Below are 16083 nucleotides of genomic sequence, written 5' to 3' on the forward strand. Positions count from 1 at the left end.
AAAGATTTTACTTGTCACATAAACTAATGTTAAAAACTCTTTAAGTGTGAAAAATAAGAATGAGAAAAAAAAGAAAACATGAAGGATAAGAAATATTGAATATGAAAAAAAATCTAATTTAAGGTGGGATCAGTGGATTATGTGACTACTTCACACTTAAGCACCACAAACAAATGTGCATTCAAGTGTTCCTCAGAAACAAATATTTCAAATTATGAACCAATAAAACCAAGATTCAAGTTTCATGTAGATCGGGTGATTTGGGTGAACTGACCCTTTAAGATCCATCAGTAGACAGAAACAAAGGATGACACAATGGAAAGCCCCTGAGATACTAAACCTGTTTAAAACATGTGCTGTCAAGCTGATGTATTGAAGTCATTATTTATTCATGCGTTTGACAATTTTTTCAATGATCTATTTTTTGTAATTATTTTGTAAATCCCATTTTAACTATGTTATTTATTGAGTAACTTTTTGAATTACACATTCTCACAATGTTTCTACCATTTAAAATCATTTCAATACAATCTCAAAGTTCAATTTCCCATGATTTCTTTCTTTCCTTTACATAATAAGTAACATTGAACCACGACTTGTTTGATCAGTTTCCCCATCCCAACTTCTTGTCGGTGTAGACTACTTAATCAGCATTTTAAAGAATGTGGCACTCGGACAGAGCAACTAAACCACAAGACAAAAAGGAAGGTGCACTTGGCAATACTCTCAATATCACATCACCACTACACTGAACTGGAAGTGGTTTATCTTTTCAGGCATTCATCAATTGTGGTGTACATTTTTCATTATAGTCTGAAAAATTATGGACCAAACTAAAAAAAACAATTGTTAGCTGCAGCCCTACTTTCTGTTTTTTATCAAAACCACTTTTTACTAATTAAATTACAACTATGGAAGTAATTTAGTTGTACAAGCAAGGCGCCAATTGGTAATTAGTTGACAGGAATGTAATTGTCAGTAATTTAGCTAATTTTTAAAGCAAAAGTAAAGATGTACTGGTTGCAGCTTTTGTTGATTTTCTTTTACCTCATTAGAAAACTGAAACAAACTACATTTTGGGAAATTGCACCATTTTTCACTGTTGTCTGATACTGATCAGTTGATTAATTGAGATAATAATCATCAAATAAATCAATAATAAAAGTAATAGTTAGCTGCAGCCCTAGTCCCAATTAAATACTTGCTGGTAGACACCAAGACAATGTAGATACACGGCAATAAGAAATCAATGAGGATGTAGATGTATGACTGAACAGAAAAATCTGTCTATGAGCAACAGACAATAGACCACTCACAACATATTAGAAACCAACAGTGAAATGTTTCCTGAAAATACATTTAATGAGGTTTAATACACATTACACAAGCTGTGGCACAAATGGACTTTGTTCAGCCTTTGACCAGCATCGTTATATCAACACGATAAAACTGGAGGTAGATCACAGAAGTCCTAAATTCAGCTTTTACAAATGTTGGCAATGACAAGGAGCGAGTTTGGTTATCAGCAAATATGAAAAACAAAATTATTGACATCAATAGAATTATTAATGTCAGTAAGATTATTAACAATTATTAACAATAATGGGGCACCACCCTGAGAACAGGGACCAGTAAACTAAGTCTCATAATTAGTATTCACTCACAATGTCAATAGCCAAAGTACTATTTCACATTCAGAGTGAACAGTGAAGGTTTGAATTCGAGCACAGGGATAAAACCACTTTGTTGGCAGAGCGTTTTCCTCGGAAATAAAGGGTATTCTGCTTCCTTATAACCAGCACAAAGTCGACGTTAACGAGGAGAGAACGGGGCATAGAAGTTATCCGTTCTCTGCCTCAGGGTCCAAAAACAAAACAGTCTGTTCGTCCAGAGAAATTAATACTGTAGCCTAGGATTTTCTTTTAAAAGCAGCAAAGCCAAGAGCTGGATGGGACGGAGAGTTTTGTAGTTTCAGGGACAGGCAAAGCTGCACCACAGGAAGTCCTGGGGTGTCTGTGACTCAGTTGTGTGTTTGGATGAAGATTTCACATGACACAACGTCAGACCCCAACACAAAGTTCAAGTACAGACAGAGAGACATCTCAACTGAGTTCAAAATAATAATTCATACAGTACTGCAAATATTTAAAAAGTGCTCACAACAGACACATTCAAGCAGGACGTTATGAGCGAGACAATATATCCTTCACCTTCTCTGCTTTGCCCCTTTTGCCCCTGTCTTCAAGGATTTCGATCAAGACCTTTGAGGCCTCCCTTCCCTGCTTCTCCGTCCAGATCTTTAGTAGTTGAAGTGTCTGCTCCTGACTATCATTAGGGTGGTCCAGTTTACAAGACTCAATAACAGTGTTTTGTATATTGCTGCACATTGCTACATCCTGCATATCCCTCCATCCAATCACTTGTGCAATGTCAACCAGGTGAGGCTGGAGATCAACAACTGGAGCTACGTGAAAGACAGGAAAAGTGGGGATTAATGTGATAAAGGCATTTTGATTTTAATGGACAAAAAAACACCAATCTGGCCTGTTTCCAGACCACTAAATCACTGCCCACATCTTAAATGTTTTCAGTGATTCATTTAGGTCTGGTGTTGTGCTAACCAGTTAGAAATAAGTACTTAGAAACACAATATGTTCCTCACTACTTGGTTAGGACAAGACTATAAAATACAACTAACATACGCACAATATCAGACTGAATATTGACATCAAATGAAATGTCAATTCAGTCTGATTATCAATGGATCAGACATTTAATCTAACACACACAGAGTATAGAGAAATATCAATTAAAGGTCCAATATTGCATTCATACAAAAAGGACTTCTGGGGCTTTTCTTACCTGAAAGATGCTGCACCTCCTGAGAAACAGAAGAAGCATGAATGTTAATTTAGAACAAATTACAACTCCACAGTACTAAAATAACAAACTGCTTACACAGGCTTTACAAATACACCACAGCACAGTAGAAGTGACACAGAGCAAGCACACCAACACAGACAGCAAAGGTTTCAGACAACTAACCTGCACCTCCCATAGAAAGGGGCAGCTATGCCAGCATTAGAGGAGAGACAGAAACGTGTTTATCATACATGCACATGTGTACATGTGTGACAAAAGAAGAGAGATAAAACAGGACAAGGGACAAGCTTCCTAACAGCTGGTCAGAGAGTTATAAACGGAATGAAAGAGTTAACTCTGGAGAATGACTTACCACATCAGCAGCATTTGCCGTTTGGTCTGGTTTCGGGTTTCTCTTGCCTTATGAGATAAATCGTGAAGAAGACACACACATATATATTATTGAGTAGATACAAAAGCATTTGATTTGAACGTGAACAGAACTTCTGGTAATATTACTGTACTTTCCTAAAAACACATGAGGTTCTAGTGTCCTCTACTGGTCTTACTACATATAGTTGAGAAATACTCACAGTAGTGTTTCCATATACAATATGCAAGAAGAGCAATGAAAGCAATGAAGAGAAGTGATCCTACAACACTGCCAATAATTACCCCAATGTTATTTACCCCTGAAACACAAAGACACATTATATTTTAGCACAAACTAAATTATGACACCTCTGTTTATAAATGGCATGGCAAGCTACGAACCGAGGCCATCATGATGCAATGATGCAAAACTAAACCAAACCTTCAATTTTCTCATTGCAGACTGTGTTATTGCTGGCTGAACAGGCTACTTTGATGCCCTCCGGACACCTTTAACCAAAAGAAAAGAAAGTATGAGTGAGAAAAAAATGATTATTTCTTTATTTTCTGCTGGCAGTCTATGGGGACAGGTCAATAAACACGCTGTGACCCTGTTTTCAAGACATTTCTTGAAGAAGCTATATATATATATACATCTTCTAGTTTCGGGATATTAGAAGGAGCAGAACTTACTCTCTACAAGGATTGCAGATTCTACATGTTTCTGTGCCACTGCTGCAATAGTGATCCTTTTTACATCGGCACTTAGCGTCACTGCCAGAGGTACAGGGTTCCTTCTCCTCGAGATTAGCTAAAAGGACGGTAAAACCACACAACTGACATTAGAGGGGCCGACCAAACTTCACATGGCTTTGAACTGTATTAGTCCTTAAAAAAATAAAAAATAAACAGTGATGTCCTATTATGTCTATACCATTAGGCTGTGAGCAGGATGTGCAGGGCTCACAGGAGTCCAGGTCATTAGGCTGACTGCTATACATTTTTGGAGCACAGTTTTCGCATTTGCCATATTGTAGATCCGTAGTGCAGTGCTCCTTCAGGTACTGACCTACAGTATGGAGACACATGAGGCAGAGGCAGTTAAAAAAATACTTTTTAATCATGATTTACACACCTTCACAGAAAGCCACATACAAACATATTCTAGCTGATATTGTACCACTTTTCAAACAAAACCAACACTAACAGTTTCAGATGTTCATGTTTAGCAATATCTTAAAATGGCTAAAGGTTTTGCGTGATGGGCCTCTGTCCAACAACACAAAAGTTCCACTCATTGTACGATGTAGACCTACCTCACAGGTTGAGCTTACAAGTAAAGAGGCTGGGACGTATTACGTCAAGAAATACTGCCCAGGGGCCCCAGACCACAAGGGCCCCAAGGACCATGACATGCATCAGGTACTTAGTGGTTAATTTTGTGGAATAATTCCTGCATTCTTTTGTTTCTTTACCTTTTCTTGAGGCACTGTCATGTCAAAGGGCCCTGCATCAAAATGTTGTTTTCTTGCACTATATAATGAGTCTGTCAATCACATTTTAACCACTAGGACTTGGATTATTTGCCGCCCTCTTCATTAAAGAAGGCTGCAAAATGTGTAGACTGATTTCCATGACATTATTTAGGTTGGAAGTGAACTTCCAACCTGTGAACACATACAGCCTAACCACTACCTACCTGCATTGCACAGACAACATCTCCTTCCGCCGTGATCGTACGTGCCGTCGACGCACGGATTGCTCTCGTTCCTCCCTTCCGCCCTGGAGAGGAAGCGACAAAAGCGAAAGTGAAAGTAAGTTGTATTACTCGAACCCGACTTAAGCCTTAAAAACACATATATCTATATCTAATATCACACGTACCTCAACCCATCCCTTCCCCTAAACCTTATCAGTCGTCTCTAATTACAAATGAAGCGTTAACCCAAATTAAACGGTTAACGTTGACCGAGAGACCACGGCAACACGATCCAGTCAGTTAACGCCAGCTTTACAGACTTCTACGTAAACACAGTCTGTAACATACAGCGTAACTTCCGAGCTCACACACTTCATATCTGTTGTCTGTGTCACTGTACTTACACATAAACATGGAGGGAGAGCAACACAAAGGCGATGAACCACACGGGAAACTTGCTTGAAGCAGCATCCATCCTGCTGCTACAAATGATGTAATAACTGGTGAAGGTGCGCTGCCTTGTGCGAAGGCGGAGACTCAAGAGGGGACTTTTGTTTTCCTCATTTCCTTTTGCTTTCTCAGTTCCTGACACTAGTACACAACGAATCGTGCATTTTCTCCAGTATGTCTGCTTACAGTGTAGCCTGTACATATAATCAACAGTTCTGTAGGTTTTTCTAATGTGTGTTTCCAGCTGTATGTTATGATACAACTTAATTTATGCTGTAATTTGGTTATCATCGTTGCCAAATGTAATGCAATATCTCTGTGTTTTGGAAAAACCCCACATTAGGGCCATATACAGGGCATTAGAAATACCGAAAACACAATTTCTTTGGGTTAGTCAGTTAGCTGTTTATTTATCTTACATCTTATTTACCAACAGGTTCTAAATTGTGTTTCAAAGCCCTCTCCGTGATGCTGGGAATGTGTTTCTAGGACTTGTATTTATTATTTTTGTAGGCCTAAAAGTACCCACGCTCAAAACACACACCACGTGTGAGTTTCTACTTGCAGAATGTAAAGCACCTCAATGGTGGCAACGGCTCTGGTTAACAGGATCTACATGAATAGAAAGCCGGTGACATTTGTACGGTTTGAAGAGTGGAACCAAACTGCTAAACTCAGATTGTGCCACTAGGAGGTGTTATTGCTCTTTGTAAGGTATGATGGCTGGAAGAGTTTGCTAAAAGTCTAATTCATAGTCACATATATTCAAACTATTGCTTAAGAGATTCAATACTAACAGCAGATTTTCTAGACAACAAAAACTACCTGGACCTAAACTACCGAGTTTACCTGCCTGAATTATGTTTGTGATGCATTCCTTTTAAATCATACTTTAATTGTGTTGTCAGCACCCAGTTGTAAAGTTTAAAAACATGCATCTTTGTCATATCAGCACCACCAGTTACTGACTCATTTCTGTCTTTTTTGTTGTTGTTCCTGAACAGGGAATCAGTAAAATAAAGACATAAAGAAGGTTATGTAGGTAAGCAAAGCACTGCACAGCTGGACAGCTGCAACCGTGGTGCCATAATAACACATGAATCAATGTAATCTCACTCATTGATTGATAAAGTTACTATGAAGTGAATTAATGATGCTCTTAGTGTGCCATACAAGCCATTTCTGTAGCAGGAAATGCTTTCTGTCTGTGCCGCTAAGAAATTAATGCCTCACACTCACCTCATACCCTTAAAAAAAACGCCATAATTGTTTGATCTCTGCCAAGTGTAGTTAACAGCAAATTTATCTTTGAACAAAAGCGAAGGAAAAAAGTATTTGGCTGGGGAATAAGAACTTAACTTGAAGGAGAACTCCTGTGGGATTTGGTTGTTTTTGCAAGTGTATCAAATTTCAGGCCTTTGTAGTCCCAGGGAGTCCCGGTGTCGGATTTGTATCAGTCTGCTGCCTGCTCATTTGGCCCACTTATAGAGCAAAATTAACACACACACACACACACACACACACACAAACACACACACACACACACATACACAGGTGTTTTAGAAAATCATGAATTAATTGTTTTAGCCACCCAAGCAGCATGGCACTGTGTGTGGCAATGTCGGTTCGGTCTCAACAGCCATTGGATGGATGACCAATGAAATTAAAATTATTACAGACATTTGTGGTCCCCAGAGAATGAATACTAATGAATTTGGTGATTCCCTGACTTTTCTTTTCTTTGAGTGAAGTGTTTCCACAACTGGTGGACAGACAGGACTTCAGTGTCATCACCAGGTCAAATCTTTATGAGCAAATCTGTGCAAAGCTAATGGCATTCCCATCCATCTCAGCTGAATGCTGAACATCATCAACTTTACGTTGTCATCGTGAGAATGTTAGCAGGCCGACATTAGCATTAGCTCAAAGTACCACAGTACCAGAGTACTTCCTCACAGAGCTGCTAGCGTGGCTGTGGAGTCTTCGTACTTTTGGAATATATTTCCATTTATTCGCAGAGTTCAAACAGGTAACATGTATTGCACAGCCAAATCTGGAAAAGCAAGTAGACCATGCTGGATTGATCTTGCAATTAGTTCTGCAGCTCTTTCACTATCATTCATTCTTCTCTTTTTGCATATATATTTAGTTATTGAAGGACAGATGCAAGTCATACAACGGACAGTTTCTGCAATATTTTCCTTCCGTCTTTCTTTTCAACAAACTTCATTCATTCTTTTATCAACAGAAGTAACTGTTTACAAAAATGGGCTATGAAAAGAGAAAAAAATATCTGTTGAAGGATGGTAACATATTGTGGACATCATGCAATTCAAAGAAGTGCACCTGATGGTCTCCTCCCTCAGCTGCTAGCTTTGAGGATAAATAAGTGGATGAGTTGGACATGGTCTTCTTGGCACAAGCTCCTGTATTTAGTTTGCTCATTCTCTGTTTTGAGTGGGCTACTGCTTAATGTAACAGCAGCATATACAACTGTTACCAATAGGCCACAATGAGAGCACGACTCTCCTCTACTCTGCTGAACTGCAACAAAACCAAATAGCTGCAAAACCACCAGCAGATAAGTGCCGCTCGCAGATTTCAGCTCTGTGGAAAGAACATTATCATCCACGGCCAATGCTGTTCCGCCTCCCATCGCCCCCAGCTCATATGCAGAATCCACAACCATATCTGTTTCATTTTCCCCATTTCTGTTGTGCACTGGTACTGGAGGCCCGTGTTTTCTCCTGCACCGGCACCCGAGCTGCTGACTGTTGTCAAGGACGTGCTGGCCTGCCTCCTCCTGTTCGACATGCAGTACTTTTTGTGGCATCTGCTGCATCACAAGGTGCCCTGGCTCTATCATTTCTTCCACAAGGAGCACCACGTCTACACAGCCACCTTCTCGCTGACGACAGAAAACACGGGTGCCTGGGAGACGCTGAGCCTCAGCTTCTTCGCAGCCCTGAACCCTGCCCTGCTGGGCTGCCATCCGCTCACCGAGTTGTTCTTCTTTGTCACAAACATGTATCTGTCTGTGGAGGCGCACTCTGGCTATGAATTCCCCTGGTCTCCATGTAGACTGGTGCCGTTCGGCCTCTATGGAGGAGCTCGGCATCATGACCTCCATCACCTCAAATTCAAAGTCAACTACGCGCCGTACTTCACTCACTGGGACAGACTTCTTGGCACGCTGCAGGGGACACAGGGGAATTTGAGGGACACTTTAAAGAGGTCATGATTATCAGTGAAGGACTTTTTTTCTGCTGTTAACCTGCAAGAAAAGCTACTAACAAAGAAAAACAAAATTGTATATATCTGTCATGCTGACATTTTTAAAATTCAGACTTTTCATTCATCTTTTTATTACAAAACAAATGTCTCTTTATTTGTTTCTCTATGTTGAAGTTGCTGTATCATTTCTCTCCATTTTGACAATTGTACATTTTATCTTGCGACCATCTCTTAGTGTTTAATTTCAAAGCAGTCACTTGTTATATTCTCAACTCACCGATGCACCGTCAGTTCTCCCTTCAGTGGAGATTCTAACCCTGTGCCAATGTCGCAACTTTGGGCCGATGAGAAATGAAAGTGGACAGGCTAATCAGCAGACCCGAAATAACCGGATAAACAGATGGGCTTCCTTCCTCTCAGATTTATGGGACGGATGAATCTGTAGAGGTGGTTTTCTGTTCTTATACAATTGTTCTGAGAGAAACTATTCATTTTGCTGTATGGGTATGTTTATATGGGTATAGTTGGATTGACAAATGAATGAATGATTAAAGGCCCTGCGCACTTTGTTATCTCTGCTCAGGTTGAAGATGGAGGTATGTCATGAACCATTTTTTTTTATTAACATCGAATGCTGAGCAGTCAGCAGTCAGCTGAGTCAGTTCACCCACATTACAAAATAAAATCATAATTTATCACTTCTACTGGTATATTGTAGTTATTTCTTTTTAGGTTTACCTACAAAGTTTCAACTATTCAAAGATTTTACTTGTCACATAAACTAATGTTAAAAACTCTTTAAGTGTGAAAAATAAGAATGAGAAAAAAAAGAAAACATGAAGGATAAGAAATATTGAATATGAAAAAAAATCTAATTTAAGGTGGGATCAGTGGATTATGTGACTACTTCACACTTAAGCACCACAAACAAATGTGCATTCAAGTGTTCCTCAGAAACAAATATTTCAAATTATGAACCAATAAAACCAAGATTCAAGTTTCATGTAGATCGGGTGATTTGGGTGAACTGACCCTTTAAGATCCATCAGTAGACAGAAACAAAGGATGACACAATGGAAAGCCCCTGAGATACTAAACCTGTTTAAAACATGTGCTGTCAAGCTGATGTATTGAAGTCATTATTTATTCATGCGTTTGACAATTTTTTCAATGATCTATTTTTTGTAATTATTTTGTAAATCCCATTTTAACTATGTTATTTATTGAGTAACTTTTTGAATTACACATTCTCACAATGTTTCTACCATTTAAAATCATTTCAATACAATCTCAAAGTTCAATTTCCCATGATTTCTTTCTTTCCTTTACATAATAAGTAACATTGAACCACGACTTGTTTGATCAGTTTCCCCATCCCAACTTCTTGTCGGTGTAGACTACTTAATCAGCATTTTAAAGAATGTGGCACTCGGACAGAGCAACTAAACCACAAGACAAAAAGGAAGGTGCACTTGGCAATACTCTCAATATCACATCACCACTACACTGAACTGGAAGTGGTTTATCTTTTCAGGCATTCATCAATTGTGGTGTACATTTTTCATTATAGTCTGAAATATTATGGACCAAACTAAAAAAAACAATTGTTAGCTGCAGCCCTACTTTCTGTTTTTTATCAAAACCACTTTTTACTAATTAAATTACAACTATGGAAGTAATTTAGTTGTACAAGCAAGGCGCCAATTGGTAATTAGTTGACAGGAATGTAATTGTCAGTAATTTAGCTAATTTTTAAAGCAAAAGTAAAGATGTACTGGTTGCAGCTTTTGTTGATTTTCTTTTACCTCATTAGAAAACTGAAACAAACTACATTTTGGGAAATTGCACCATTTTTCACTGTTGTCTGATACTGATCAGTTGATTAATTGAGATAATAATCATCAAATAAATCAATAATAAAAGTAATAGTTAGCTGCAGCCCTAGTCCCAATTAAATACTTGCTGGTAGACACCAAGACAATGTAGATACACGGCAATAAGAAATCAATGAGGATGTAGATGTATGACTGAACAGAAAAATCTGTCTATGAGCAACAGACAATAGACCACTCACAACATATTAGAAACCAACAGTGAAATGTTTCCTGAAAATACATTTAATGAGGTTTAATACACATTACACAAGCTGTGGCACAAATGGACTTTGTTCAGCCTTTGACCAGCATCGTTATATCAACACGATAAAACTGGAGGTAGATCACAGAAGTCCTAAATTCAGCTTTTACAAATGTTGGCAATGACAAGGAGCGAGTTTGGTTATCAGCAAATATGAAAAACAAAATTATTGACATCAATAGAATTATTAATGTCAGTAAGATTATTAACAATTATTAACAATAATGGGGCACCACCCTGAGAACAGGGACCAGTAAACTAAGTCTCATAATTAGTATTCACTCACAATGTCAATAGCCAAAGTACTATTTCACATTCAGAGTGAACAGTGAAGGTTTGAATTCGAGCACAGGGATAAAACCACTTTGTTGGCAGAGCGTTTTCCTCGGAAATAAAGGGTATTCTGCTTCCTTATAACCAGCACAAAGTCGACGTTAACGAGGAGAGAACGGGGCATAGAAGTTATCCGTTCTCTGCCTCAGGGTCCAAAAACAAAACAGTCTGTTCGTCCAGAGAAATTAATACTGTAGCCTAGGATTTTCTTTTAAAAGCAGCAAAGCCAAGAGCTGGATGGGACGGAGAGTTTTGTAGTTTCAGGGACAGGCAAAGCTGCACCACAGGAAGTCCTGGGGTGTCTGTGACTCAGTTGTGTGTTTGGATGAAGATTTCACATGACACAACGTCAGACCCCAACACAAAGTTCAAGTACAGACAGAGAGACATCTCAACTGAGTTCAAAATAATAATTCATACAGTACTGCAAATATTTAAAAAGTGCTCACAACAGACACATTCAAGCAGGACGTTATGAGCGAGACAATATATCCTTCACCTTCTCTGCTTTGCCCCTTTTGCCCCTGTCTTCAAGGATTTCGATCAAGACCTTTGAGGCCTCCCTTCCCTGCTTCTCCGTCCAGATCTTTAGTAGTTGAAGTGTCTGCTCCTGACTATCATTAGGGTGGTCCAGTTTACAAGACTCAATAACAGTGTTTTGTATATTGCTGCACATTGCTACATCCTGCATATCCCTCCATCCAATCACTTGTGCAATGTCAACCAGGTGAGGCTGGAGATCAACAACTGGAGCTACGTGAAAGACAGGAAAAGTGGGGATTAATGTGATAAAGGCATTTTGATTTTAATGGACAAAAAAACACCAATCTGGCCTGTTTCCAGACCACTAAATCACTGCCCACATCTTAAATGTTTTCAGTGATTCATTTAGGTCTGGTGTTGTGCTAACCAGTTAGAAATAAGTACTTAGAAACACAATATGTTCCTCACTACTTGGTTAGGACAAGACTATAAAATACAACTAACATACGCACAATATCAGACTGAATATTGACATCAAATGAAATGTCAATTCAGTCTGATTATCAATGGATCAGACATTTAATCTAACACACACAGAGTATAGAGAAATATCAATTAAAGGTCCAATATTGCATTCATACAAAAAGGACTTCTGGGGCTTTTCTTACCTGAAAGATGCTGCACCTCCTGAGAAACAGAAGAAGCATGAATGTTAATTTAGAACAAATTACAACTCCACAGTACTAAAATAACAAACTGCTTACACAGGCTTTACAAATACACCACAGCACAGTAGAAGTGACACAGAGCAAGCACACCAACACAGACAGCAAAGGTTTCAGACAACTAACCTGCACCTCCCATAGAAAGGGGCAGCTATGCCAGCATTAGAGGAGAGACAGAAACGTGTTTATCATACATGCACATGTGTACATGTGTGACAAAAGAAGAGAGATAAAACAGGACAAGGGACAAGCTTCCTAACAGCTGGTCAGAGAGTTATAAACGGAATGAAAGAGTTAACTCTGGAGAATGACTTACCACATCAGCAGCATTTGCCGTTTGGTCTGGTTTCGGGTTTCTCTTGCCTTATGAGATAAATCGTGAAGAAGACACACACATATATATTATTGAGTAGATACAAAAGCATTTGATTTGAACGTGAACAGAACTTCTGGTAATATTACTGTACTTTCCTAAAAACACATGAGGTTCTAGTGTCCTCTACTGGTCTTACTACATATAGTTGAGAAATACTCACAGTAGTGTTTCCATATACAATATGCAAGAAGAGCAATGAAAGCAATGAAGAGAAGTGATCCTACAACACTGCCAATAATTACCCCAATGTTATTTACCCCTGAAACACAAAGACACATTATATTTTAGCACAAACTAAATTATGACACCTCTGTTTATAAATGGCATGGCAAGCTACGAACCGAGGCCATCATGATGCAATGATGCAAAACTAAACCAAACCTTCAATTTTCTCATTGCAGACTGTGTTATTGCTGGCTGAACAGGCTACTTTGATGCCCTCCGGACACCTTTAACCAAAAGAAAAGAAAGTATGAGTGAGAAAAAAATGATTATTTCTTTATTTTCTGCTGGCAGTCTATGGGGACAGGTCAATAAACACGCTGTGACCCTGTTTTCAAGACATTTCTTGAAGAAGCTATATATATATATACATCTTCTAGTTTCGGGATATTAGAAGGAGCAGAACTTACTCTCTACAAGGATTGCAGATTCTACATGTTTCTGTGCCACTGCTGCAATAGTGATCCTTTTTACATCGGCACTTAGCGTCACTGCCAGAGGTACAGGGTTCCTTCTCCTCGAGATTAGCTAAAAGGACGGTAAAACCACACAACTGACATTAGAGGGGCCGACCAAACTTCACATGGCTTTGAACTGTATTAGTCCTTAAAAAAATAAAAAATAAACAGTGATGTCCTATTATGTCTATACCATTAGGCTGTGAGCAGGATGTGCAGGGCTCACAGGAGTCCAGGTCATTAGGCTGACTGCTATACATTTTTGGAGCACAGTTTTCGCATTTGCCATATTGTAGATCCGTAGTGCAGTGCTCCTTCAGGTACTGACCTACAGTATGGAGACACATGAGGCAGAGGCAGTTAAAAAAATACTTTTTAATCATGATTTACACACCTTCACAGAAAGCCACATACAAACATATTCTAGCTGATATTGTACCACTTTTCAAACAAAACCAACACTAACAGTTTCAGATGTTCATGTTTAGCAATATCTTAAAATGGCTAAAGGTTTTGCGTGATGGGCCTCTGTCCAACAACACAAAAGTTCCACTCATTGTACGATGTAGACCTACCTCACAGGTTGAGCTTACAAGTAAAGAGGCTGGGACGTATTACGTCAAGAAATACTGCCCAGGGGCCCCAGACCACAAGGGCCCCAAGGACCATGACATGCATCAGGTACTTAGTGGTTAATTTTGTGGAATAATTCCTGCATTCTTTTGTTTCTTTACCTTTTCTTGAGGCACTGTCATGTCAAAGGGCCCTGCATCAAAATGTTGTTTTCTTGCACTATATAATGAGTCTGTCAATCACATTTTAACCACTAGGACTTGGATTATTTGCCGCCCTCTTCATTAAAGAAGGCTGCAAAATGTGTAGACTGATTTCCATGACATTATTTAGGTTGGAAGTGAACTTCCAACCTGTGAACACATACAGCCTAACCACTACCTACCTGCATTGCACAGACAACATCTCCTTCCGCCGTGATCGTACGTGCCGTCGACGCACGGATTGCTCTCGTTCCTCCCTTCCGCCCTGGAGAGGAAGCGACAAAAGCGAAAGTGAAAGTAAGTTGTATTACTCGAACCCGACTTAAGCCTTAAAAACACATATATCTATATCTAATATCACACGTACCTCAACCCATCCCTTCCCCTAAACCTTATCAGTCGTCTCTAATTACAAATGAAGCGTTAACCCAAATTAAACGGTTAACGTTGACCGAGAGACCACGGCAACACGATCCAGTCAGTTAACGCCAGCTTTACAGACTTCTACGTAAACACAGTCTGTAACATACAGCGTAACTTCCGAGCTCACACACTTCATATCTGTTGTCTGTGTCACTGTACTTACACATAAACATGGAGGGAGAGCAACACAAAGGCGATGAACCACACGGGAAACTTGCTTGAAGCAGCATCCATCCTGCTGCTACAAATGATGTAATAACTGGTGAAGGTGCGCTGCCTTGTGCGAAGGCGGAGACTCAAGAGGGGACTTTTGTTTTCCTCATTTCCTTTTGCTTTCTCAGTTCCTGACACTAGTACACAACGAATCGTGCATTTTCTCCAGTATGTCTGCTTACAGTGTAGCCTGTACATATAATCAACAGTTCTGTAGGTTTTTCTAATGTGTGTTTCCAGCTGTATGTTATGATACAACTTAATTTATGCTGTAATTTGGTTATCATCGTTGCCAAATGTAATGCAATATCTCTGTGTTTTGGAAAAACCCCACATTAGGGCCATATACAGGGCATTAGAAATACCGAAAAACACAATTTCTTTGAGTTAGTCAGTTAGCTGTTTATTTATCTTACATCTTATTTACCAACAGGTTCTAAATTGTGTTTCAAAGCCCTCTCCGTGATGCTGGGAATGTGTTTCTAGGACTTGTATTTATTATTTTTGTAGGCCTAAAAGTACCCACGCTCAAAACACACACCACGTGTGAGTTTCTACTTGCAGAATGTAAAGCACCTCAATGGTGGCAACGGCTCTGGTTAACAGGATCTACATGAATAGAAAGCCGGTGACATTTGTACGGTTTGAAGAGTGGAACCAAACTGCTAAACTCAGATTGTGCCACTAGGAGGTGTTATTGCTCTTTGTAAGGTATGATGGCTGGAAGAGTTTGCTAAAAGTCTAATTCATAGTCACATATATTCAAACTATTGCTTAAGAGATTCAATACTAACAGCAGATTTTCTAGACAACAAAAACTACCTGGACCTAAACTACCGAGTTTACCTGCCTGAATTATGTTTGTGATGCATTCCTTTTAAATCATACTTTAATTGTGTTGTCAGCACCCAGTTGTAAAGTTTAAAAACATGCATCTTTGTCATATCAGCACCACCAGTTACTGACTCATTTCTGTCTTTTTTGTTGTTGTTCCTGAACAGGGAATCAGTAAAATAAAGACATAAAGAAGGTTATGTAGGTAAGCAAAGCACTGCACAGCTGGACAGCTGCAACCGTGGTGCCATAATAACACATGAATCAATGTAATCTCACTCATTGATTGATAAAGTTACTATGAAGTGAATTAATGATGCTCTTAGTGTGCCATACAAGCCATTTCTGTAGCAGGAAATGCTTTCTGTCTGTGCCGCTAAGAAATTAATGCCTCACACTCACCTCATACCCTTAAAAAAAACGCCATAATTGTTTGATCTCTGCCAAGTGTAGTTAACAGCAAATTTATCTTTGAACAAAAGCGAAG

General features: G+C 39.1%; 3 protein-coding genes across 9 annotated transcripts; 1 reads left to right on the forward strand and 2 right to left on the reverse strand.

The window, feature by feature from the left end:
- Positions 1-1341: 1341 nt before the first annotated feature.
- LOC137880037 (tumor necrosis factor receptor superfamily member 6-like) lies at positions 1342-5460 on the reverse strand. 4 transcript variants are annotated; one of them, XM_068721110.1, is made up of 9 exons: positions 5338-5460; positions 4934-5016; positions 4169-4303; positions 3928-4045; positions 3677-3744; positions 3456-3554; positions 3236-3282; positions 2863-2881; positions 1342-2464 (listed from the first exon to the last, which is right to left on the reverse strand). In XM_068721110.1, the coding sequence occupies exons 1-9, from the start codon at positions 5406-5408 to the stop codon at positions 2184-2186; spliced, it is 921 nt and encodes a 306-aa protein (XP_068577211.1). In that variant the 5' UTR covers positions 5409-5460; the 3' UTR covers positions 1342-2183. The 4 variants fall into 4 exon arrangements, 3 of the variants coding, with proteins under 3 accessions (XP_068577211.1, XP_068577224.1, XP_068577232.1); XM_068721123.1 differs by having other exon boundaries at positions 2326-2464; positions 3538-3554; XM_068721131.1 differs by lacking the exon at positions 3456-3554 and having other exon boundaries at positions 2326-2464; positions 3236-3283; positions 3676-3744.
- Positions 5461-7787: 2327 nt separating this feature from the next.
- On the forward strand, positions 7788-8624 carry LOC137878324 (cholesterol 25-hydroxylase-like protein). The gene is made up of 2 exons (XM_068718597.1): positions 7788-7811; positions 8049-8624. Exons 1-2 carry the CDS (start codon positions 7788-7790, stop codon positions 8622-8624), a joined length of 600 nt encoding a protein of 199 aa, XP_068574698.1.
- A 2092-nt stretch (positions 8625-10716) lies between these two features.
- Positions 10717-14835, reverse strand: LOC137880056 (tumor necrosis factor receptor superfamily member 6-like). Of its 4 annotated transcripts, none has more exons than XM_068721141.1 (9): positions 14713-14835; positions 14309-14391; positions 13544-13678; positions 13303-13420; positions 13052-13119; positions 12831-12929; positions 12611-12657; positions 12238-12256; positions 10717-11839 (listed from the first exon to the last, which is right to left on the reverse strand). In XM_068721141.1, the coding sequence occupies exons 1-9, from the start codon at positions 14781-14783 to the stop codon at positions 11559-11561; spliced, it is 921 nt and encodes a 306-aa protein (XP_068577242.1). In that variant the 5' UTR covers positions 14784-14835; the 3' UTR covers positions 10717-11558. The 4 variants fall into 4 exon arrangements, 3 of the variants coding, with proteins under 3 accessions (XP_068577242.1, XP_068577254.1, XP_068577259.1); XM_068721153.1 differs by having other exon boundaries at positions 11701-11839; positions 12913-12929; XM_068721158.1 differs by lacking the exon at positions 12831-12929 and having other exon boundaries at positions 11701-11839; positions 12611-12658; positions 13051-13119.
- Positions 14836-16083: the final 1248 nt, after the last annotated feature.

The sequence above is a fragment of the Cebidichthys violaceus genome, unplaced genomic scaffold (genome assembly GCF_023349555.1).
Source record: "Cebidichthys violaceus isolate CVI_PGR_0920_01 unplaced genomic scaffold, fCebVio1.0.p SCAF_10, whole genome shotgun sequence".
Taxonomy (NCBI): Eukaryota; Metazoa; Chordata; class Actinopteri; order Perciformes; family Stichaeidae; genus Cebidichthys; species Cebidichthys violaceus.

Coding starts and splice junctions, on each gene's coding strand:
- LOC137880037 (XM_068721110.1), bottom strand. CDS start 5,408: ATGGATGCTGCTTCAAGCAAGTTTCCCGTGTGGTTCATCGCCTTTGTG. Junction 5,017..5,337: donor CTCTCCCTCCATGTTTATGT/GTAAGTACAGTG, acceptor CTTCCTCTCCAG/GGCGGAAGGGAGGAACGAGA. Junction 3,745..3,927: donor ATCTGCAATCCTTGTAGAGA/GTAAGTTCTGCT, acceptor TTTTGGTTAAAG/GTGTCCGGAGGGCATCAAAG.
- LOC137878324 (XM_068718597.1), top strand. CDS start 7,788: ATGGTCTTCTTGGCACAAGCTCCT. Junction 7,812..8,048: donor TCTTCTTGGCACAAGCTCCT/GTATTTAGTTTG, acceptor CATCGCCCCCAG/CTCATATGCAGAATCCACAA.
- LOC137880056 (XM_068721141.1), bottom strand. CDS start 14,783: ATGGATGCTGCTTCAAGCAAGTTTCCCGTGTGGTTCATCGCCTTTGTG. Junction 13,679..14,308: donor ATGTTGTCTGTGCAATGCAG/GTAGGTAGTGGT, acceptor TCCATACTGTAG/GTCAGTACCTGAAGGAGCAC. Junction 12,930..13,051: donor CTGCAATGAGAAAATTGAAG/GTTTGGTTTAGT, acceptor TTTGTGTTTCAG/GGGTAAATAACATTGGGGTA.